Here is a 25,024-nt window from a genome sequence, read left to right as displayed (position 1 = left end):
ATGGGGCGGTGCACAGGCCCATATAAGGGAGGTCTCTTGAATGGCGTTGCAACGCCAGGGTTGTTTCTTTCCCCAGTTGTATGCACTAACTGTAAGTCCTCTGTAACTCTGCTAAATGACGAAATAATATTATAAGTTTTCGAACAGGACCAAAGTCCTCAGCATTGGTCTCTGACTATACCTAATTTCTCCACTAGAGGGCACCACTAGCTCAGTCGTGTCCAGCCAGAAGAGTGTGTCGTCCAGCAGTTCTAGCGGAGGTTCTGTTGTGGAGAGGAAGCTCATCACTCAGAGCGGTGGCAGCAGCAGCAGTAGCTATCCCATAAAATGTAAGTGTTCACTGCATAAGACACGCTCAAACAGAGCGCCAGTGGAAAAAGTGTATATAAAAAATAAAAATAAAAACGATCCACAGAATCCTGTAAAATACCGTTTTTCTTGTACTGTCAATCACAGCCTAAACTATTCCAATGAAAGAGCTTAGATGCTCCTATAGAACTCCTATGGTCACTGATATATAATCCATGATTTATAGGATTCAACAGATACATAGACAGCTACATTCAGAGGCGTCATGCCCATAGGGGGCACGGGGGCACATGCCCCCTCAGATTTGTCATATAAAAAATATATATATACTTTTTTGTTGATTGTTAGTTTTTTCTCTGTAATACTACTAGTTGGCTTTAGCTAGCCCAGATATGTTCCCAATCTCCCAACCTCATAACTAGCTACCAAGAAGCCATTTCAGGCTATCAATCAAGTTAGAGTAGCTAGCTTGTCTAACTATCTTAGCTGGCATGCCTGCTGGCAAGGTTGGTAGACTTTAGAAAAGCAAGCAATTACTAAATGTACTAAATAAGACTCACATTCCTTTCAATCTTTTACCCACATTTTTAGCAGAAATGCAGAGAAGCATATTTCATTTCTTTAAAAAAAGAACCACCAGTCAGGAGGATACAGACAGCTCAAGAAGTATGCTTAGATATGCAGAAAAATAGATGTATTTATCCTCACATACTTTGTGCCCCCTCAGATTTTGGGGGTGCATGACGCCCCTGGCTATATTGTTATATGTCAGGCTACTGTATAAGAAAAAGTCCCTCTCTCTCCGCTCTGTATAAGTCCTAATCATTCTTTCTCTCCTTTCCTCCTCTAGCCTCATGTCTCTCTTCAAGTAGTGGGCTGCTCTCTACTGGAGTAGGAGAGTCTACCAGTAGAGCCGTCACAGGAGGCAGTAGCTCAGTGCTAGTATCCTCCTCATCTGGTAGTTCCTCCTCTGCTGCAGCCGGGGCCTCGTTTGGGGCTAGCAAGACCAGCGGCTCCCTCTCCATCTCTGGAGGTGGTCTTAGCTCCAGCTCCAGTTCCAGTTTCTTCACTGGTTCCAGTTCTGGTGGTTCCAATTCTGGTTTTGTTTCTAGTTCCAAGGGAGCAGGAGGAGGAGGAGAAGGAGGAGGAGGAGGCAGTTCCGTCACTGATTACAGTTCTGGTTCTAGTTCTGGTTTTGCCTCTAGTTCTGGTACCGGAATCGGAGGAGGGGGTTCTTCTAGAGCCAAAATGTCGGCCGGCGGCTTGGGCTCTGTGACCGTTTCCACAGTTACCAAGTCCAACTACAGTTCTTTGGCAGGGGTGGGGTCAGGGAGCGTGAAGAGGGGCGGGGCACAGGGGTCTGCATCCTCTGCTGTCAGCTACTCCCCCACCCCCACAGAGAGAAAGAGCATGACCACCACCATGACCGCCCGCTCCGTGGGCTACGAAGGTCAGTCACAAGGTCAAAGGTCAAAGGTTAACCCTATTAATATGCTGTGTTCATAACCAGGTGGGAAGGTGGTAATTACCAGTTGTGAAGTCGTAAATACCAGTTAGATGCATTCAAGTGCTTTGAACTCATTGAGAAATGCAGATTGGCTAATGGCCAACAAGCTGCATCAACCATAAACTAAACATATAGCTATCATGCTTGTAAACTAATTACAGTGTTCAAAAACCATATTAATAGATGCTTTTTATAAATAATGTTTTGTTGTTGCATTTAACTGCTGAAAATGCTGTTATCAAGGTCATTTCCTTAGTAGATGTCAGAGGTCAGCATGTGGGAGAAGTCGAAGCTCAGGGATAAAATACGAGGTTCCCACTAGTAATTACCAGTTGGAGGGGCGTTCAAGTGGACTTTTCCCAGTCATATGTGGTAAATACCACTTTCCCACTTGGTTATGAACATAGCATTATATCCAGGGCTAGGATTTTTTTCCTGACCACGTGACCTCTGGGGCCTAAGATCAGATATTGGGCGCGTTCCTCTGCCCAGGTGTTGCTGACACCTGCCAGATCTTACAACGCCAGGATAGGTATTTTACGTATTAGCTAACCACATCGTATGTTATAGCAATCTGTCAGTCAATGACACAGTCGATGACGTGGCACGTAACCATTGGTTAATGCATGCAACGTCTGAGCAAGGGCGCGCAACCATTTCCTGGTCATGTCATGTGGTCAGGAAACTACTGGCCCTACCTAAGGTCCTCTGATGCTCTTTAGTCAATAATTATGTCATTAAGAATATCATTAAGAAGTTGAAGTACGACTTCAGTTATGACATGAAGAAGGAAAAGTCATTAATACTGGTGTTTTTCTTCTGCGTATTCAGGAAGTTCCAGTGAAAACTCCTCTCCGGAATACACAAGGAGAGAATATGGTAATTACCTATCTTAAATGTGGTTTCAAAATGTATTTCATTCCTATGTTTAATAAAAGTGGATATGAAAAATGACATAATTGATTCCTGATTCCTGTTTTTTTGTTTTGTTTCAGCTGCAGCAAGTACAGCTGCCAGTGCACCCAGCAGAGGGCGGACCCACAGCAGAGGTACAAGCTGTTAGAGCACAGCATCATCAATCAGACCATACACTACTGCAGAACGCAATTATAATTTTTTGCCATTTTAAGTGGCTGTATTTGAATAAAATACAACACATCTGATTACACTATTCTATTCTAATCTATAATTTTCTGCTCTATTCTATATAATTCATTTCTATTCTATTCCATGTGTGTCCTGTTCCAGAGAGTGAGATCAGATGCAGACTGCAGAGTGCCTCTCCCACTGCCAAAAGATGTGAGTTGCCTAATACCACGCGGGCACTTATCACTAACCTATGACTCACTCGATCTGCCCTGGAAAATACACGTGGAGCAAAATGATATTATGACTCAGTCAGAAAACGTGTAAAGGAAATGGAATGTGGATGCTTGAAGATGGAAGATAAATACAGTTTGATAAAAATCTGTCTTTATAATTAAAAACATTTGAAAAGCCTGCACACTGTACATGTTTCCTAAGCGATGTTAGCTGACACTTGAGTCTGTCCTCCGTGGTGTGTAGGGACGGAGCTGGGAGATGTGAAGCGTCTGCTGAAGGGGAGTCGCTCCAGCAGCATCAGCCCCCCTCGCTCCCCCACCAGCACCCTCCCTATCCCCAGGAAGGCCAGCGTGGAGACCAGAACCATGTCAAAGAGCTCCCAGTCAGGTACGCACACTCACCAGTATAATCATGATAAAACCAGGTAAATAAATAAATATTTAAATTCTGTAATAAATAAATACATTTTTAAATGAATAAATACACTCTGAAATATGTAAATATGTAAGTAGTAAGTAAGGAAATAAATACATAAATAAACAGTTTGATAATCACTGACACATTAGATGGCCAGAATGTCTTCTTAACTGACTCACCTGGTTAAATAAAGGTTAAAAAAAGGTTAAATAAAGGTTTTTATAAACATACATAAACATACATAAAACCTGTTAACCCTTTCCCTCTCTCCCAGGCCAGTATGAAAGCGCCACCCTGGACTCAGGCATGCCTTCCTACGTGTGGCCAGGCTCCTCGGCTGGAGGCTATGGTTACCACACCAACGCCATCAACCTGTCCCCCACCTCCACCCTCCAACACTCACCCACCACACTCACAGGTCAGCAATAGACACCACCAAATATACAGTCACAATTACTCTAATAAGACTGACATGATATGGAGTGATAATAGTGCCAACAGAAATGTAATCTGAATTTAATCATACACACCATCATAGAGGATATTTCTATAACTGAACAGGTTTAATCCAAGAGATAATAAGGACATGATTAAAATGAACTAGATTTGTGTGCGATATAAAAAACCTAAGAAAGTATTAAAAAGAAAATGTCAATGTACTGTATGTTATTGTGGGTGTTACTCAATCGATGTGGATGTTTATCAATGTTTCTACAGCCACAGGGCTTCAGAACAACCTGGCCCTCAGCTCTACATCCATGAACTCTGGACTCTCCGCCTCTAGCACTGGTAAACATCTCCCTCAACATCTATCATCTCTCTATGGGTGCTTCCCAATAATCTCTCCTTTCTCTCGAAATGTGCACTTGTTCCTTTACCTTCATGGATTTGAAAGTAAGTGACTGGTATACATATTTCTGTTACATGGCAGTATTTCTGTTACATGTATTTGAAATATGTATTTCAATTACTCCTGACTATTTAGTCATTTGTATTACCTGTGCTGAACTACACTCCAATGTATTTTGTAACAAGATACTTTTGAGAGCTGTAATTTGTATTTTCAAAATACAAAATACCCCCCCCCCAATTTTGTGGCCCCCTTTCACCCTGCATTGATATCAGAAGTCTGATGGCACTATGGTGTCATAAGAGCATCCGCTAAATGAACTAAATATAAATGTATATGTAAAAATGTACAATTGCAAAGCATGCTGAGTAGTATTCTAATGAGCTCCACCCCGGAACAAGGCCAATAATAATACCCAGTGTGCTTTGCAGTTCATTTTGGTATGTCCATTTTCACATAATTTGCATTTTGGTAATTTAGCAGACACTCTTATCCAGAGAGACGTACAGTCAGTGCATTCAACTTAGGTACTGTCTATAAACAACAACATATCAGTCATAGCAAGTAAAACATTTCTGTAACCGTTACTGAGAATGTTGTTGCTGTTGGGGCCATCTACTTGCAGATGTATTTCTGTATTTTAAAATACAAAATATTTGTATTTGAATTAAATACATTTCAAAATGTTGATAGATTGATCTTTATGGTATTTTGTAATTGCATTTCTTAATTTTTGCCCATCCCTGCTGATCTATAGAAACTCCCTCTAGCCCATGTCGACACCAATCCAATGCTTTCAGTAGTAGTGTATCGAATGTTTTTTTCTCCTTTGTCCTACTCTAGTTTACGGTATGCAGAATAACCTGGCCACCACCACTGGTGGTATCCTAACAGCTAACGGAGTCAACGCACAAACAGGTATGGATGAAGTGTTGAGTGTTGACAAATCCACCTGGATCAAGAGGGTAATGGCCATATTCATTGTGGGAGGTATGTTTCACATGTTTTTAAATCATGTTAAATTCACCCTGCATGTATTTCTGTGTTTGACAGTCTATGGTGTGCAGAGAAATGTCACAAGCACAGGGGTGTCCACAACCACTGGTGAGTCCAAAATACTTTGTTTTGCATAGATAAGAATTAGGCAACCATATACATAAAACATTTGATTCTATGTATATACATTGCCTTTGGAAAGTAGTCAGACCCCTTGACTTTTTACACATTTTGTTAGGTTACAGCCTTATTCAAAAATTGATTAAATTGTTTTCAGACCCTTTACTTAGTACTTTGTTGAAGCACCTTTGGAAGCGATTACAGCCTCGAGTCTTCTTGGGTATGATGCTACAAGCTTGGCACACCTGTATTTGGGGAGATTCTCCCATTCTTCTCTGCAGATCCTCTCAAGCTCTGTCAGGTTGGATGGGGAGCATTGCTGCGCAGCTATTTTCAGGTCTCTCCAGAGATGTTCGATCAGGTTTAAGTCCGGGCTCTGGCTGGGCCACTCAAGGACATTCTCTCTGTACTTTGCTCCGTTAATTTTTGCCTCGATCCTGACTAGTCACCCAGTTCCTGCCGCTGAAAAACATCCCCACAGCATGATTCTGCCACCACCATGCTTCACCGTAGGGATGGTGTCAGGTTTCCTCCAGACCAGAGAATCTTGTTTCTCATGGTCTGAGAGTTTTTAGGTGCCTTTTGGCAAACTCCAAGCGGGCTGTCATGTGCCTTTTATTGAGGAGTGGCTTCCGTCTGGCCACTCAACCATAAAGGCCTGATTGGTGGAGTGCTGCAGAGATGGTTGTCCTTCTGGAAGGTTCTCCCATCTCCACAGAGGAACTCTGGAGCTCTGTCTGAGAGACCATCGGGTTCTTGGCACCTCCCTGACCAAGGCCCTTCTCTCCCGATCGCTCAGTTTGGCTGGGGGGCCAGCTCTAGGAAGAGTCTTGGTGGTTCCAAACTTCTTCCATTTAAGAATGATGGAGGCCACTGTGTTCTTGGGGACCTTAAATGCTGCAGAAATGTTTTGGTACCCTTCCCCAGATCTGTGCCTCGACACAATCCTGTCTCGGAACTCTACGGACAATTCCTTCTACCTCATGGCTTGGTTTTTGCTCTGACATGCACTGTCAACTGTGGGACCTTATATAGACAGGTGTGTGCCTTTCCAAATCATGTCCAATCAATTGAATTTACCACATGTGGACTCCAATCAAGTTGTAGAAACATCTCAAGAATGATCAATGGAAACAGGATGCACCTGAGCTCAATTTCGAGTCTCATAGCAAAGGGTCTGAAGACTTCTGTAAACAAGGTATTTGTGTTTTTAAATGTTTATACATTTTAAAAAAAATGTCTACAAACTTGCTTTCGCTTTGGTATTGTGGGGTATTGTGTGTAGATTGCTGAGGATTTTTTCTTTTTGAATCCATTTGAGAATAAGGCTGTAACGTAACAAAATGTAGAAAAAGTCAAGGGGTCTGAATACTTTCCGATGTCACTGTATGTACATGTATTATATGTGGAAGCAGCAGCACCAAGACAAGTGTAGCCCTTTCCTGCAGTCAAATTACCAAATCGCCCTCTAGTTGCCTCATTGCTGGAATGTTATTAATATTTTTCATAATTTCATAATTAATACACTTCTTTTTTGTTTTGTAAGCCAAAAATCTGGTGTTTCTATGTCAAACGTTTTTGTTGTATTTCAGTCTTTTGTGATGTATATAAAGCGTAATATTGGGATGCAAACTCAAAATTGAATACATTTCAAATGTATATCTGACATGGTACAAGTGTTTATGTTTTTAAGCCCATGACCATGTGTGTGAGGTGTATACTTTTGTTTCAAAGTAGATTTGTTTAAGACTACCAAGAAACACTCTGTGTGACCCTGATTTAGCCCACTACAGTAAAAGGACATCCTCTCCTACTCTGTCCTATCATGTATTCATGACACTAACCAGTTTATACTGAATGTTTTTGCTGCCTATTTCTCAGTGGCACCTGGCAGTCCTACCAGTGGAGATGTCTTCGCCAAAGACTACAAGTTCATACTGCTGGAGAAAGAGAACGCGCCAGTCAAGAAAGAGACGGAGAGACTCATCATGACCAAAGATACCGGCAAACAGTTCTCCTCTGCTGCCACTGCTATTGGTAGGCAACACTCAAATCAAATCAAATTGTATTTGTTACATGCTTCGTAAACAACAGATGTAGACTAACAGTGAAATGCTTACTTACGGGCCCTTCCAATCAATGCAGAGAGAAAGAAAATAGAGAAATAATAGAAAAGTAATAACACTAAATAATACAATTAATAATAAATACACAATGGTTATATACACGGGGTACCAGTACTGAGTCGATGTGCAGGGGTACGAGGTAATTGAGGTAGATATATACATACAACTAAGAATAAAGTGACTAGATCCCCTGCTGATTTTGTACGTTTGCTCACTGACAAAGAAATGATCAGTCTATAATTTTAATGGTAGATTTATTTGAACAGTGAGAGACAGAATAACAACAAAAAAATCCAGAAAAACGAATGTCGAAAATGTTATAAATTGATTTGCATTTTAATGAGGGAAATAAGTATTTGACCCCCTCTCAATCAGAAAGATTTCTGGCTCCCAGGTGTCTTTTATAAAGGTAACGAGCTGAGATTAGGAGCACACTCTTAAAGGGAGTGTTCTAATCTCAGTTTGTTACCTGTATAAAAGACACCTGTCCACAGAAGCAATCAATCAATCAGATTCCAAACTCTCCACCATGGCCAAGACAAAAGAGCTCTCCAGAGATGTCAGGGACAAGATTGTAGACCTACACAAGGCTGGAATGGGCTACAAGACCATTGCCAAGCAGCTTGGTGAGAAGGTGACAACAGTTGGTGCGATTATTCGCAAATGGAAGAAACACAAAATAACTGTAAATCTCCCTCGGCCTGGGGCTCCATGCAAGATCTCACCTCGTGGAGATGCAATGATCATGAGAACGGTGAGGAATCAGCCCAGAACTACACGGGAGGCTGGGACCATAGTCACCAAGAAAACAATTGGTAACACACTACGCCGTGAAGGACTGAAACCCTGCAGCGCCCGCAAGGTCCCCCTGCTCAAGAAAGCACATATACAGGCCCGTCTGAAGTTTGCCAATGAACATCTGAATGATTCAGAGGAGAACTGGGTGAAAGTGTTGTGGTCAGATGAGACCAAAATCGAGCTCTTTGGCATCAACTCAACTCGCCGTGTTTGGAGGAGGAGTAATGCTGCCTATGACCCCAAGAACACCATCCCCACCGTCAAACCTGGAGGTGGAAACATTATGCTTTGGGGGGTGTTTTTCTGCTAAGGGGACAGGACAACTTCACCGCATCAAAGGGACGATGGACGGGGCCATGTACCGTCAAATCTTGGGTGAGAACCTCCTTCCCTCAGCCAGGGCATTGAAAATGGGTTGTGGATGGGTATTCCAGCATGACAATGACCCAAAACACACGGCCAAGGCAACAAAGGAGTGGCTCAAGAAGAAGCACATTAAGGTCCTGGAGTGGCCTAGCCAGTCTCCAGACCTTAATCCCATAGAAAATCTGTGGAGGGAGATGAAGGTTCGAGTCCAAACGTCAGCCTCGAAACCTTAATGACTTGGAGAAGATCTGCAAGAGGAGTGGGACAAAATCCCTCCTGAGATGTGTGCAAACCTGGTGGCCAACTACAAGAAACGTCTGACCTCTGTGATTGCCAACAAGGGTTTTGCCACCAGGTACTAAGTCATGTTTTGCAGAGGGGTCAAATACTTATTTCCCTCATACTAAAATGCAAATCAATTTATAACGTTTTTTTTGACATGCTTTTTTCTGGATTTGATTGTTGTTATTCTGTCTCTCACTGTTCAAATAAACCTACCATTAAAATTATAGACTGATCATGCCTTTGTCAGTGGGCAAACGTGCAAAATCGGCAGGGGATCAAATACTTTTTTCCCTCACTGTAGATATGTACAACTAAGTAACAAAGTGACTAGGCAACAGGATAGATAATAAAGAGTAGCAGCAACGTATGTGATGAGATAAAAATAAAACTGTGCAAAAGGTAAATGGTGATAGTCCGGTAGCTATTTGGTTAACTATTTAACTACTTACAGTGAGGGAAAAAGTATTTGATTTCTGCTGATTTTGTATGATTTAAGCCTAACACAAAGAAATGATCAGTCTACAATTTTAATGGTAGATTTATTTGAACAGTGAGAGACAGAATAACAACAAAAAAATCCAGAAAAATCTAAGATCAAAAATCTCACCAATTAGAGCTGCATTTTAACAGAGGGTAGTCAATATTTGACCCTCTTTTAATCAGAAAGATTTCTGTCTCTACAGGTGTCTTTTATACAGGTAACAAGCTGAGATGACATAGATGAGACGGACGCTATTAGCGTGATAGCGTATATCTTTAATTAGTACTTAACATTAATTAAATAAACCAAAACAAAAAACCAACGACATGAAGTCTGAGGTTACACACACCAAACCTTTGACATCAAGATCCCACAAACTAACTGGTGCCAACAGGCTGCCTACATGGTCCAATAGCTCGCACCATCTATTCAAAGCCTCCTGACTGGTTGTATCAATGCTTGGTGGGGCAAATCAAGCTGGCCTTTCGACGAACACAGAGGGTAGTGCGCATGCCCAGTACATACATCACTGGGGCCAAGCTTCCTGCCATCCAGAACCTCTATACCAGCGGTGTTAGAGAAGGCCCTCAAAATTGTCAAAGACTCCAGCCACCCTAGTCATAGACTGTTCTTTCTGCTATCAAGTATGGCAAGTGGTGCATCCGAGTGCTTGCCCAGGCAACCAAGATTCTCAACAGCTTCTGCCCTCATAAAGCCATATGACTCTGAGCCCAGCTAATCATGGCTAACTGACTATTTGCACTGCCCCCCCACCCCAATCCTTCACGCTGCTGCTACCTGTTAATTATTTATGCATAGTCACTTTAATCCTACCCACATTGACATATTACTTCAACTACCTCAACTAGTCGGTGCCCCCAAGACATTGACTCTCATGACCGGTACTTTCTGTATATATATACACTCTCCCTACTGTTATTTTATTTAACTTCGGCTCTTTTTTTCTCAACACTTACTTTTTTGTTAAAAATAAATGCACTGTTGGTTATACTGTAAGTAAGCATTTCACTGCAATGTCTGCAAAATTGTTGTATTCTTTGCGCATGTAAATAATAAAATGGATTTGATTTGTTGTAAGATAAATATGTTTGCAAAATTCCAGTAACTTTCCCAAAATTACCAGGTTTTCCTGAAATCTTGGTTGGAGGACTCCAGATTCCCTGCTTATTCTTGGAATCTTCTAGGCATGATTTCTAGGAACCTGGGAATTTTGGGAAAGTTACCTGTGTTAGGTTCTAAATAACAGGGTAAAAACCAACGGACAACTATAAAAGCTCAAACCAAGTTTATTCACCCAATAGGTCAGACAGCTGAACAGACAAAGACATGTTCTTACCATCACAAATATATATACTCCAATTTAGGTTAACTCCTCCTTCCCTCTAAACATGACATCTTTATTGCTAGGCAGGAAGTTAAGTGATATGGGTAATAAACTGTTCCTTCTCCCTTAATGTGACCTGACCTCGGCCCCCATTCCTGACTAATCCACAGCTCTCCACCCTTATCAGTGACTGCAACCATGTGACTGCCTTTCCTTTCCTCAGTACATTCCAAGGCCCTGGCTCATATCCAACCTTAATTGACCTCACCATATACATTCCTCCTACAGATAACCATTAACTTCTGGTGTAGCATTTCCATAGGATACCTGATGATTAACAATATTTCAAGTTTAGAAGAACCCATCATCGGAATATTGCAATCCAAGACGTGAGAATACCAGAAATGTACACACAAAGGAGGGTTTTCACTAAATATATATGATTTACTAAAAATGCAATTGTCTGCTCTATTAGAAGAACCTTCTGATGGAAAATGGTACCAGTCCTATGAGATCATAAATATTTCTATGCCCAATAAAACACTACAGTCCCACTGTCTTAGTGTTAGCCCTTGTCTTTGAGTTGTGGTGAAGTCATTAAGTTGATTTATTTCTAGCCTATTCTGAGGACTCACTGAAGAAGGAGAAGAAGAAGGTATCCAGCTTTGAGGAGACAGCTACAGCCAGAACCACAGAAACTAACGGTAGATAACAGAAGTGATAGAATGAATAGACATTTTCACCACACCTTGACTTGTGTTACTAACACTCTGTTCTTCCCCTGCTGTTTTTTAAAGCTGGATCCTTGATGAAAGTGTCAACGAAAGACAAGGCAACCTATGCAGGTATAGTGTAATTATACTTTGAAATTGAAATAGTTGCATAATTGCTGAATCCCAATGTAACAATCTATAAGCACAATTCATAATTCACCTCAAATCTGTCATAGCCATCATTAAATGATGATTTCAGTGAAAGCATGTTACATGTCTGTATCAAGTTAGGATTCAGCCCTAAATGCCTGTTCTTATGTATTCTTCATGATACTCTACTGATGCTGGTTCTTGACCCCTGTGTCCTCTACCTCTCTCTTCGATCAGAGATACGTAAGGACGAGTCTGGAGGAGGTCTGGGCTTCTGGTCCTGCTGCTCCTGGTGGAAGTGGCTGCTGGGCCTCCTGCTGGGTCTCCTGCTCCTCCTGGGGCTCCTCTTTGGACTCATCGCCCTGGGTAAGAAAGGAGGAGCGGAGCTGCAGGGCACTGGGGTGGTTTGATTGATGTGGTTGTCTCTGTTATAGAGAGCTAGAGTTACATCCGTGTCTAAGTAAATCTCTCTTTTTCTCTGATCTTTCTCTACTGTATTTATCTGTTTCTCGCTTCTCTCACTCGATCTTTGTCCATGTTTCTCTCTGTTTCTCCCTCTCTTTCTCTTCCAACCACTTACAGCCGAAGAAGTCAAACGTCTTAAAGCTCGTGTGGACGCCTTGGAACAAGCCTCCAGCTCTTCCTCAGCCCATTCTAGTCGCCTCTCCTCCTCCTCAGCCATTAACATCATAGACCCTCTGGAGTCTGCATACATAGACAAGACCTCCTCTTTCTCCTCTACCACACTGCTCCGCTCTGATAATGGTATCAATCTGGGAGCATCAGCAGGAGCAGGTCCAGGAACAGCCACTGGACCAGGCCAGGACCGTGTAGCTCTGCAGAGGGCAGTACAGCAGATAGTCAGGACGGAGCTGCAGTCCGATACTGTACGAGGTACGGAACCAGAACCAGAACTTACACTGAGCACCAGCCTTGTGTTTTGTGTGTATATGTTGAGCTTTTCAACCATTAAAACAAAGGAATGATGGAGTCAACAATCCAAAATCAAACAAACTTGTATGATTGTTTTTGAAAGATTTTATACATGTATGGTTTTTATTGGATTCTATGTATAGAAAAAATATATATTTCTTTGTTACAGCAACACTTGCACACTCAATGAAAGGAGCAAGAGGAGAACCTGGGACCAAAGGTACTGTAGGACATCCACTGTATGGACATGGAAACATAGATGGATCCATCCATCCATAGATGGAAACATACTGCATTGGCAGAGCAAGTTTTGGCTATGTCTGTTGATTAACATTACAACTGTTTTATTTCAGGTGACCAAGGTGGTCCAGGAGTCAAAGGTCAGTGAGCCACAGACCTACATTTAATGTCAATGACGTCACACAGCAAATACCGTACATGTTAGAGTTATACTGTACAAATGGAATTCATTCATTCATTTCAGGTGATAATGGATTCCCTGGCCTACCAGGTAGGAACACAAACAATTAGTTTTTATTCTGGAGTGGCTACAGTTAATAATATTCTGCTTAATGATAGCAGACTGATGTTTGGCTTCTCTTCCTCAGGTCCACCAGGTCAGATGGGTCACAGTGGACAGGAGGGCCCGAGGGGACCTAAAGGAAATGCAGGTAATGCTTAAGGACACAATTTGACTTATCTTACAAGATCTCAATCTTATAGACTATCACTCCCACAATGCATCTCTTCTCATCTGTGAATAGGTGAAGCTGGTGCAGAGGGCCTCCCGGGGCAGAGGGGCCGAGAAGGACCAACGGGATCACGTGGAGAGCCTGGTCCTCAAGGGTTTGGAGAGAAAGGGGACAGAGGTATGTTCATAAGTGTATTTGATGGCCTCACAGTTAGTACATCTTCAGAGACAAAATCCATCAAATTGCTATATTCAAATGATGGGTTCCTGTTCAAGCTCTTATGTAATGTTATGTGATGCCATAGGTTCTCCTGGTGAACCCGGAGGCTCCGGACCTGCTGGCACTGCTGGGCCTGTTGGACCTAAAGGTAAGGCCAAAGGTCATCATCAAAACAGGAAATACGTCTAGATTGATGAGATACATTAAACCATCACTAATTGTAAGTCGCTCTGGATAAGAGTGTCTGCTAAATGACTAAAATGTCAATGTAATTCATCAATACTGGGACTGTAACTGTTGGCCGTCGTTGTGAAAGTGTATTTATTTTGTGTTTTCCAGGGTCAATGGGTGCTCAGGGTGCTACAGGTATCCCAGGTGAGTGCTCTTTGCCCTTTTTGTGTACCATTGTATAGGAAGAAGACACAAGCATGTGATTTCTAAAGTTGTGTATTTGTCACTTTTCTCCAGGAACTCCTGGTCCACAGGGTTTCCGAGGTGAAGCAGGCGCTCCAGGACCAAAAGGTATTCTAGAACAACATATTGAGATGATGTACAGTACTGTGCTGTATGCAGGCCTATTTACTTGATTTAGATTCACGAAGAGAAAGTAACAAATATAGCACTTATAGCTAGAAACCTTAGTTGCTACATACATTTTTGGACTCATACATTTATGATATATACCCATTGATTCTTACATTTACATTTACATCATTTAGCAGACGCTCTTATCCAGAGCGACTTACAAATTGGTGCATTCAACTTATGATAGCAAGTGGGACAACCACTTTTTTTCTTCATGTTTTTTATGGGGGGGTGGGGGAGGGTGGGGGGGTAGAAGGATTACTTTATACTATTCCAGGTATTCCTTAAAGAGGTAGGGTTTCAAGTGTCTCCGGAAGGTGGTCAGTGACTCCGCTGTCCTGGCGTCGTGGGGGAGCTTGTTCCACCATTGGGGTGCCAGGGCAGCAAATAGCTTTGACTGGGCTGAGCGGGAACTGTGCTTCTGTGGAGGTAGGAGAGCTAGCAGGCCAGAGGTGGATGAACGTAGTGCCCTCGTTTGGGTGTAGGGTCTGATCAGAGCCTGAAGGTAAGGAGGTGCCGTTCCACTCACAGCTCCGTAGGCAAGCACCATGGTCTTGTAGTAGATGCGAGCCTCAACTGGAAGCCAGTGGAGTGTGCGGAGGAGCGGGGTGACATGAGAGAACTTGGGAAGGTCGAACACCAGACGGGCTGCGGTGTTCTGGATAAGTTGTAGGGGTTTAATGGCACAGGCAGGGAGCCCAGCCAACAGCGAGTTGCAGTAATCCAGACGGGAGATGACAAGTGCCTGGATTAGGACCTGTGCTGCTTTCTGTGTAAGGTAGGGTCGTACTCTGCAAATGTTGTAGAGCATGAACATGCAGGATCGGGTCACCATTTTTATGTTAGCAGAGAACGACAGGGTGTTGTCCAGGGTCACGCCAAGGCTCTTTGCACTCTGGGAGGAGGACACAATGGAGTTGTCAACCATGATGGCGAGATCATGGAGCGGGCAGTCCTTCCCAGGGAGAAAGAGCAGCTCCGTCTTGCCGAGGTTCAGCTTGAGGTGGTGATCCGACATCCACACTGATATGTCTGCCAGACATGCAGAGATGTGATTCACCACCTGGTTATCAGAAGGGGGAAAAGAGAAAATTAAATGTGTGTCGTCTGCGTAGCAATGATAGGAGAGACCATGTGAGGATATGACAGAGCCAAGTGACTTGGTGTATAGAGAGAATAGGAGAGGGCCTAGAACTGAGCCCTGGGGGACACCAGTGGTGAGAGCATGTGGTGCGGAGACAGATTCTCGCCACGCCACCTGGTAGGAGCGACCTGTCAGGAAGGACGCAATCCAAGAGTGAGCAGCGCCGGAGATGCCCAACTCGGAGAGGGTGGAGAGGAGGATCTGATGGTTCACAGTATCAAAGGCAGCAGATAGGTCTAGAAGGATAAGAGCAGAGGAGAGAGAGTTAGCTTTAGCAGTGCGGAGAGCCTCCGTGACACAGAGAAGAGCAGTCTCAGTTGAATGACCAGTCTTGAAACCTGACAGGTTCGGATCAAGAAGGTCATTCTGAGAGAGATAATAGGAGAGTTGGCTAGAGACGGCACGCTCAAGAGTTTTGGAGAGAAAAGAAAGAAGGGATACTGGTCTGTAGTTGTTGACATCGGAGTGATCGAGTGTAGGTTTTTTGAGGAGGGGTGCAACTCTCACTCTCTTGAAGACGGAAGGGACATGGCCAGCGGTCAAGGATGAGTTGATGAGCGAGGTGAGGTAAGTGAGAAGGTCTCCGGAAATGGTCTGGAGAAGAGAGGAGGGGATAGGCTCAAGCGGGCAGGTTGTTGGGCGGCCAGCCGTCACAAGACGCAACATTTCATCGGGAGAGAGAGGGGAGAAAGAAGTCAAAGCATAGGGTAGGGCAGTGTGAGCAGGACCAGCGGTGTCATTTGACTTAATAAATGAAGATCGGATGTCATCAACCTTCTTTTCAAAATGGTTGACGAAGTCATCCACAGAGAGGGAGGAGGGAGGGGGAGGAGGATTCAGCAGGGAAGAGAAGGTGGCAAAGAGCTTCCTAGGGTTAGAGGCAGAGGCTTGAAATTTAGAGTGGTAGAAAGTGGCTTTAGCAGTGGAAACAGAGGAAGAGAATGTAGAGAGGAGGGAGTGAAAAGATGACAGGTCCGCAGGGAGTCTAGTTTTCCTCCATTTCCGCTTGGCTGCCCGGAGCCCTCTTCTGTGAGCTCGCAATGAGTCATCAAGCCACGGAGCAGGAGGGGAGGACCGAGCCGGCCGGGAGGATAAGGGACATAGAGAGTTAAATGATGCAGGGAGGAGAGGAGGGTTGAGGAGGCAGAATCAGGAGATCGGAGGGAGAAGGATTTAGCAGAGGGAAGAGATGATAGGATGGAAGAGGAGAGAGTAGCAGGAGAGCGAGAGTGAAGGTTGCGACGGCGGGACAACCTTATTAATTTCTCATGAGCTTAGTTCAACTATCATACCCCATCAGAACCCAAAATATAAGCTTGCTTTACAAATTTTTTTAAAAGAATGTAAATGTAAACAAACACTGTATAGCGTCAACACATGGTTAAAACTATACAGGATATACATGGATGGTATGCATCTGTAACCGGTGTGAAATGGCTAGCTAGTTAGCAGTGTGCGCTAGTAGCATTTCAATTGGTGACATCACTCGCTCTGAGACCTTGAAGTAGTTGTTTCCCTTGCTCTGCAAGGACCGTGGCTTTTGTGGAGCGATAGGTAACAATGCTTTGAGGTTGACTGTTGTTGATGTGTGCAGAGGGTCCCTGATTCAAGCCCAGGCTGGGACGAGGAGAGGGACGGAAGCAATACTGTTACACATCCATAGTGCTGTCTATGAATTTGAGAGTGGTTACATTTCTCCAGCCCCCACCCCTTACTTTTTTAGTGGAAGAGGAGCGGGGAGGTGGCTTTGTTATTGTTTCAATGGAGGATTCTAGCTTTAAAGGTACAATATGCAGAAATCGCTTCGCCATTTCCTGGTTGCAATAATTTGAATAGTTCGCCTAATTTCAGTTTGTGACAAAACAAGCAATTGTGTAGAGAATCATTGTACCATCTAAACCGCTGTGAAATACTGTATCTTTTCAATAGCTGTTTGATAAACCGAAAGTAATTTAAGAAATGTAAGAATGGAAAGATAGAAATAGCGTACTTCTTAGACTTACTTTAAATGAGAATGACATGTCTATAACTTCTATGTGAATTTGGTCGGGTCGGCCAAAAAGTTACATATTGCAGCATTAAACAAAGATCATATCAGTAAGCCTTTTGTTTCTCTCCTCGTCCAGGCGAGAAGGGACCAGCTGGACCTCCAGGAAATAAGGGTGAGACAGGAGAGAAAGGACCCCGCGGACTATCAGGTGTGTATCTGTCAAAACTTTGTGTCTCCCCTTTATTTGTTCTCTCCCCCTTGTCTAGGATAATCATTGAGAGAAATGTGCACTATATACGCTACCGTTCAAAAGTTTGGGCTCACTTAGAAATGTCCTTGTTTTTGAAAGAAAATAATTTATTTTGTCCATTAAAATAACATCAAATTGATCAGAAATACAGTGTAGATATTGTTAATGTTGTAAATGGCTATTGTAGCTGGAAATGGCTGTTTTTTTATGGAATATCTACATAGGCGAACAGAGGCCCATTATCAGCAACCATCAGTCCTGTGTTCCAATGGCACATTGTGTTTGCTAATCCAAGCTGATCCTTTTAAAAGGCTAATTGATCATTAGAAATCCCTTTTGCAATTATGTTAGCACAGCTGAAAACTGTTGTGCTGATTAAAGAAGCAATAAAAGCCATATCTCAGACTGCCCATCTTAATCTTTTCTTTTTATTGGCCAGTCTGAGATATGGCTTTTTCTTTGCAACTCTGCCTAGAATAATAATAATAATAATATGCCATTTAGCAGACGCTTTTATCCAAAGCGACTTACAGTCATGCGTGCATAATTTTTTTGTGTGTATGGGTGGTCCCGGGGATCGAACCCACTACCTTGGCGTTACAAGCGCCGTGCTCTACCAGCTGAGCTACAGAGGATCACTGTTGACGTTGAGTCTGGGGTTTTGCGGGTACTATTAATAAAGCTGCCAGTTGAGGACCTGGAGGCATTTCAAACTAGACACTCTAATGTATTTGTCCACTTGCTCAGTTGTGAACCGGGGCCTCCCACTCCTCTTTCTATTCTGGTTAGAGACAGTTTGCGCTGTTCCGTGAAGGGAGTAGTACACAGCGTTGTACGAGATCTTCAGTTTCTTGGCAATTTCTCGCATGGAATAGCCTTCATTTCTCAGAACAAGAATAGACTGACGAGTTTCAGAAGAAAGATCTTAGTTTCTGGCCATTTTGAGCCTGTAATCGAACCCACAATTGCTGATGCTCCAGATACTCAACCAGTCTCAAGAAGGCCAGTTTTATTGCTTCTTTAATCAGCACAACAGTTTTCAGCTGTGCTAACACAATTGCAAAGGGTTTTCTAATGATCAATTAGCCTTTTAAAATGATAAACTTGGATTGGCAAACACAACGTGCCATTGGAACACAGGACTGATGGTTGCTGATAATGGGCCTCTGTACACCTATGTAGATATTCCATTAAAAATCAGCCGTTTCAAGCTACAATAGCCATTTACAACATTAACAATGTCAACACCGTATTTCTGATCAATTTGATGTTATTTTAATGGACAAAAAACCTGCTTTCTTTCGAAGACAAGGACATTTCTAAGTGACCCCAAACTTTTGAACGGTAGTGTACGTAAACTGGTGTGTAAGCACATTTAATAGTGGTTATGTACCCTCTCCATCCCCGTAGGTGACCCAGGTCAAAGAGGACTTCCAGGACCAGAGGGAGCAAATGGATCCAAAGGACCTGCAGGTGAAGAAAACATTGTGCTGCTAGAATAATCTCAGGCTGTCCTAATATAGACACCGTAATAGTGAAATTCTTCTATTCTGTATGTGTGGGTGTTATTCAACAGGAGCTCCCGGGGCTGATGGGGAAAAAGGCTCTAGAGGTAAGAACAACAACATCCTTTTGTAGATAGAAACCACAATGCTATCGCTTGGTATAAAAATAGTGTTGTCCATATAACAACTTTTAGATTTTTATAGGATAGTTGATACCTTTATCATTCCAGGTGACAAGGGATCAGATGGGCTGCCAGGTCCCAGAGGACCAGCAGGACCTCCAGGAGATACAGGCCTCCCAGGTACAATCAATCAATCAATAAATAAATGTATCAATATATCAATCAATCCATCCATTCGTCCATCCATCCATCAATATTAGTATTCAATATTCCAATTTCAAAAACATACATTTTCCACTTGTTTCCGCTGTAGGCATTCCCGGGCTTCAAGGTCCACCAGGTATGACTCTTTGATACAAAAGCATTCCTTGATTGCATTTCAGATGCATGGTATCTCAAATATTAACCTTTTTATAACCCTCCCCCTCCACCCACCATAGGTATACCAGGTAATCCTGGTCAGTCTGGAGCTAAAGGTAATGTACCTATTACACACTTCCTCTGTCTTTAGTCAAACAGGATTATGCTTTCATTCAATCTATCATCATATTATCTTCTAGGCGAAGCCGGAGAACCTGGTAGAGTCATCAATGCAGGTAAGTCAGAGAAAACGGCAAGGCGAATTAGAGACAATGTTACATTGGTGGATAGGTACTGTACATCTGCACCTGTATATATTTCTTGAGATTACTTCATAGTTCAGTGTCCACATTAGGACAGCATCATATGTTCTTTAATAATGGATGGTCATTGGTCAATCTCTCCTGTTTGAATTCCAGCTGGTTCCAGTTCGGTAGCCATGCCCGGAACTCCAGGCAGCCCCGGACCACCTGGTGCTGCCGGATCCCCTGGACTCTCAGGTTGGTACTGAAGCTCTAAATTCTAAAATGTTCTAACACATTGTTATACAGTTTGAGTAAACACTGTATCGTCTTGACCAGATCTAGATGTTGGAGATCTTTATGAAGTTCCTCATAGACTTTCCATTGAAGTAAGGTAAGATTTGTGCTCATTGCTTCTGTTGTGTCTCCTCAGGTCCTGTTGGCCCTGCTGGTCTTCCTGGAACGCCTGGTAAGACCTATTTCTCAGATATCTAATGAGACATCAGGGACCACATACTGTACGTACTTTCCCTTTGATTGTTCATTGTCTTTGTCTCTATAGGTCCCAAGGGAGAAAAGGGAGAGGAAGGAGAGAAGGGAGACCAGGGAAAGCCTGGTATTACTGTACAGACTGTGGAAACCAGCGAGAGTGAGTATGTTTGGCTCATATCAATGCATTCTTCCAGACTGCTTGTAACTACCTGACTTGTGAACATATCTTCTTGTTTTAGATTCATTATAGCATATCACTTTCTTATTACCTCTAAACTTACCTTACCCCTTACAACAGAACGTTCACCTGTGGCTGGTCTTCCTGGCCCTCCAGGGCCCCCAGGAGAACCAGGTGCCCAGGGTCCTCTAGGTAAGCCATGTGGTTCATTCTCCATGCACTTTAGGACTTCAGTGTATTTTTGAATGGATACCTTTTTGATTTACTTTTGTTCTGATCCCTTTTTCTTATGGATTCTGTCCTTTTTTAAAAGCAAATTCATACTTTGTTCTTTCTCAGGTAAGGGTCTCCCAGGTCCTGAAGGTCCTCAAGGAGAGCCAGGTGTACCAGGTAAGCCATAACATTTCTACCTGAGAAAAATGTACAATGTTATATTGAAATGTCATTGTAAAATAATTAAGCTATTGTAAGAACGGGTTTGCATCATCTGTTGCAAAAACCTGACCCATTCCTCTCGCAGGTGTTGGCGTGCCCGGCCCCCAAGGAGAGAAGGGAGAGCCAGGTAGCTTCGTGCCCAACTCAGGTAGGTGGCCCTTACCAAAAAGACACTACACTCTCCATACTGTAACCATCTGATCACTCAACACAATCACAATGACTCTTCTGTCAAAGATGTCAAGATTGAAGCTGTTGATCAGTATATGATATGGTATGATATGGAAGGTCACGTAATGTAACGCAATGTAATGTTGTAATGTAATGCTGTGTTGTTTTTCAGGAACCTTCTTCGCTGGGCCACCAGGACCTGCTGGCCCAACTGGTCTTCCGGGATCACCAGGTACAGAGGGGTCCAACTCACTGTCTATACCATTAGTGTTTTTATCATAGTCAATTTGGTCTAAACAGAAGTTATGTGCACTCATCTTGTAAATCATTTTATTGTTTCCTAATGCAAACCAGGACCCCAGGGTTACCAAGGTAAGCAATTGGAAAGGCATGTCCATGTCAAAGGGCTGGATTGATATCATAGTAGGCTATGAACTGGCTTTAATCACATACTATTTATAGTTGAAGTCGGAAGATTACATACACTTAGGTTGGAGTCATTAAAACTTGTTTTTCAACCACTCCACAAATGTCTTGTTAAAAAACTATAGTTTTGGCAAGTCAGTTAGGACATCTACTTTGTGCATGACACAAGTAATTTTTCCAACAATTGTTTACAGACAGATTATTTCACTTATAATTAACTGTTTCACAAGTCAAGTGGGTAAGAAGTTTACATACACAAGTTGACTGTGCCTTTAAACAGCTTGGAAAATTCCAGAAAATGATGTCATGGCTTTAGAAGCTTCTGATAGGCTAATTGACATCATTTAAGTCAATAGGAGGTGTACCTGTGGATGTATTTCAAGGCCGACCTTCAAACTCAGTGCCTCTTTGCTTGACATCATGGGAAAATCAAAAGAAATCAGCCAAGACCTCAGAAAATACATTTTAGACCTCCACAAGTCTGGTTCATCCTTGGGAGCAATTTTCAAACGCCTGAAAGTACCACGTTCATCTGTACAAACAATAGTACGCAAGTATAAACACCATGGGACCACGCAGTCGTCATACCGCTCAGGAAGGAGATGCGTTCTGTCTTCTAGAGATGAACGTACTTTGGTGCGAAAACTGTAAATCAATCCCAGAACAACAGCAAAGGACCTTGTGAAGATGCTGGAGGGAACAGGTACAAAAGTATCTATATTCACAGTAAAATGAGTCCTATATTGACATAACCTGAAAGGCCGCTAGGCAAGGAAGAAGACACTGCTCCAAAACCGCCATAAAAAAGCCAGACTACGGTTTGCAACTGCACATGGGGACAAAGATCATACTTTTTGGAGAAATGTCCTCTGGTCTGATGAAACAAAAATAGAACTGTTTGGCCATAATGACCATAATTATGTTTGGAGGAAAAGGGGGTTGCTTGCAAGCCGAAGAACACCATCCCAACCGTGAAGCACGGGAGTGGCAGCATCATGCTTTGCTGCAGGAGGGACTGGTGCACTTCACAAAATAGATGGCATCATGAGGAAGGAAATGTATGTGGATATATTGAAGCAACATCTCAAGACATCAGTCAGGAAGGTAAAGCTTGGTCACAAATTGGTCTTCCAAATGGACAATGACCCCAAGCATAATTCCAAAGCTGTGGCAAAATGGCTTAAGGACAACAAAGTCAAGGTATTGGAGTGGCCATCACAAAGCTCTGACCTCAATCCTATAGACAATTTGTGGGCAGAACTTAAAAATCGTGTGCGAGCAAGGAGGTCTACAAACCTGACTCAGTTACACCAGCTCTGTCAGGAGGAATGGGCCAAAATTCACCCAATTTATTGTGGGAAGCTTGTGGAAGGCTACCCGAAACGTTTGACCCAAGTTAAACAATTGAAAGGCAATGCTACCAAATACTAATTGAGTGTATGTAAACTTCTGACCCACTGAGAATGTGATGAAATAAATAAAAGCTGAAATAAATAATTCTCTCTTTTATTATTCTGACATTTCACATTCTTAAAATAAAGTGGTGATCCTAACTGACCAAAGACAGGGAACTTTTACTAGGATTAAATGTCAGGAATTGTGACAAACTGAGTTTAAATGTATTTGGCTAAGGTGTATGTAAACTTCCGACTTCAACTGTACATGGCAGACTTAGTGACAAACCTAAAATCTATGTTTCAGGTGACCCAGGTCAGCCCGGTTTACCAGGAGTTCCCGGAGATCCCGGAGTCGGTGAGTGGATCAAATATTTATCAGAAGCATGGTTAAACATGTAAGCCTACACCTGTGGCTTAGGTTACAATCAACATTTACTTCTGAATTTACTTGATCCTTTGTGTTGTTTTCTCCCCAGGTTTCCCTGGACGACCTGGAGGTCCAGGACCAGAAGGGGACAGTGGACCTCCAGGGCCCCAAGGTCCAGAGGGCCCTGAGGGGCAGCAGGGTCCCAAAGGTACACCCTTACACCCCTTTAAAGATGCAATCCGGGTTCTTAAGCACTTATGAATTCGTAACATATCATACGAATTGCAAAAATAGTAAAAAACGGGGACCCGTTTTGGCTCGTGAGCACTACTTTCAAAACTACTGGCTGAAATTATACAAAAGCTCTGGAGCATCACTTTAACAATGTTTATCACTAGAAATGGATCATTTGTGTAAATTAAGCCTACTTATATCTGTATTAGGTGATGCTGGCGTTCCAGGTGCTCCAGGAATCCCTGGCTACTCCAGTGGTGGATCATCCAGGAGTTCCCCTGGAGCACCAGGCCCACCTGGACCTCCCGGGGCCCCCGGCCGCGATGGGCCACCTGGGTCTGGGGCTGGAACACCGGATGTCCGTCATTACATCACAGAATACCTCAAGAGTGAGTGAGATGATCTACTCTGCTTTTTCTTCATTACCTCCAATTTAAAGGAGTGGGGCTAAACTATGTCCATCCAAAGACCGTTACAATATTTGATAGCATACATGACCTCCATGGGACAATATGGCGAACAAAACCAAAACTAAAATGGGGCCAAATGATCTGAAACCTTTTCTATGCTACTGTTTAGCAATGCAGTAACTTGTGTATTGTGTTGTCCTTCATGAAGGCGATGGTGTCAGGGAGTACATGTCGGGTCCTCCGGGTCCTCCTGGCGCACCAGGGCCCCCTGGTGGTGGATCAGTGGAGTCAGTGGACGACCTTGTTAGTCGCGTCATCGCATACATCCAGAGTGAGTCCAGACAATCCAACTTCTTATCCAAAGCATTACTTATATGAAGTATATCATATTGAATGTTTACCTGGGTCTAATACTTCTGTTGACATTTCAGGTGGAGGTATTGCTAGTGGGGTGCCTGGACCTCCAGGCCCGCCTGGCGCACCAGGCGGAGGCGGTATATCACTAGAAGACATCATCAGCCTTCTACAGAGTAAGTCAGATGTTTGAGTGCAGATTTTGAAAATCGGGATGGAATAAAGAGATAACATTGTGTCAAGAGACAGTCAATGGTCAGTGAAGTGCCCTTGCCTGATCCGTACCTCTCTCAGGGGAGGAAGTGCGGCGTTACGTCATTGGTCCTCCTGGCCCTGCTGGACCTCCTGGCATCCCAGGGATCCCATGGAGAGGTGGCTATGGCTTTAACACCCATGAGGTGGCTGGACGAGTCCTCACTCTAATGAATGGTAAGGAATCACTGTTACACAGCAATGTCAGATTCACATTTAGATTCATACACACACCATTAGCTTCTTTAACCATAGTGTATGCAAGTGTTTCCCAAATGGTGGGCCGGGACCTACAGGTGGGTCTTGGCTAGTAGTTCAATTCATTTGAATTAGTCACGTGATCAGAATGGAGGGTTGTGATTGGTTGTTGCATCCGTCTGTCATCAGAGCAGGGTATGGTGGGTGTGCTTGGACCCCCTGGACCTCCCGGCCCACCTGGCCTACCTGGGTCTTATGGTGACATCTCTTATCTACTGCAAA

General features: G+C 43.2%; 1 protein-coding gene across 1 annotated transcript; it reads left to right on the top strand.

Moving 5' to 3' along the window:
- LOC121533087 (collagen alpha-1(XVII) chain) lies at window positions 1-25,024 on the top strand (the record flags this gene model as incomplete). The annotated part of the gene is made up of 46 exons (XM_045214881.1): window positions 1-31; window positions 198-329; window positions 1,160-1,759; window positions 2,648-2,695; window positions 2,812-2,865; window positions 3,065-3,115; window positions 3,383-3,526; window positions 3,831-3,974; window positions 4,274-4,345; window positions 5,250-5,324; window positions 5,460-5,510; window positions 7,404-7,559; window positions 11,541-11,627; window positions 11,721-11,768; window positions 12,024-12,152; window positions 12,369-12,680; window positions 12,889-12,939; window positions 13,073-13,099; window positions 13,204-13,230; window positions 13,328-13,390; window positions 13,484-13,588; window positions 13,716-13,778; window positions 13,970-14,005; window positions 14,099-14,152; window positions 17,486-17,557; window positions 19,010-19,072; window positions 19,176-19,211; window positions 19,335-19,406; window positions 19,540-19,566; window positions 19,667-19,702; window positions 19,787-19,822; window positions 20,006-20,086; window positions 20,262-20,297; window positions 20,391-20,477; window positions 20,619-20,690; window positions 20,838-20,888; window positions 21,019-21,081; window positions 21,277-21,336; window positions 21,459-21,476; window positions 23,232-23,282; window positions 23,404-23,502; window positions 23,738-23,917; window positions 24,147-24,269; window positions 24,370-24,468; window positions 24,587-24,721; window positions 24,932-25,024. Coding segments are annotated over exons 1-46 (4,150 nt in total), but the record flags the coding sequence as incomplete, so codon positions are not given.

This window comes from Coregonus clupeaformis, unplaced genomic scaffold (genome assembly GCF_020615455.1).
Source record: "Coregonus clupeaformis isolate EN_2021a unplaced genomic scaffold, ASM2061545v1 scaf0331, whole genome shotgun sequence".
Classification (NCBI taxonomy): domain Eukaryota; kingdom Metazoa; phylum Chordata; class Actinopteri; order Salmoniformes; family Salmonidae; genus Coregonus; species Coregonus clupeaformis.
This window is presented reverse-complemented; position numbering and strand designations above follow the sequence as displayed.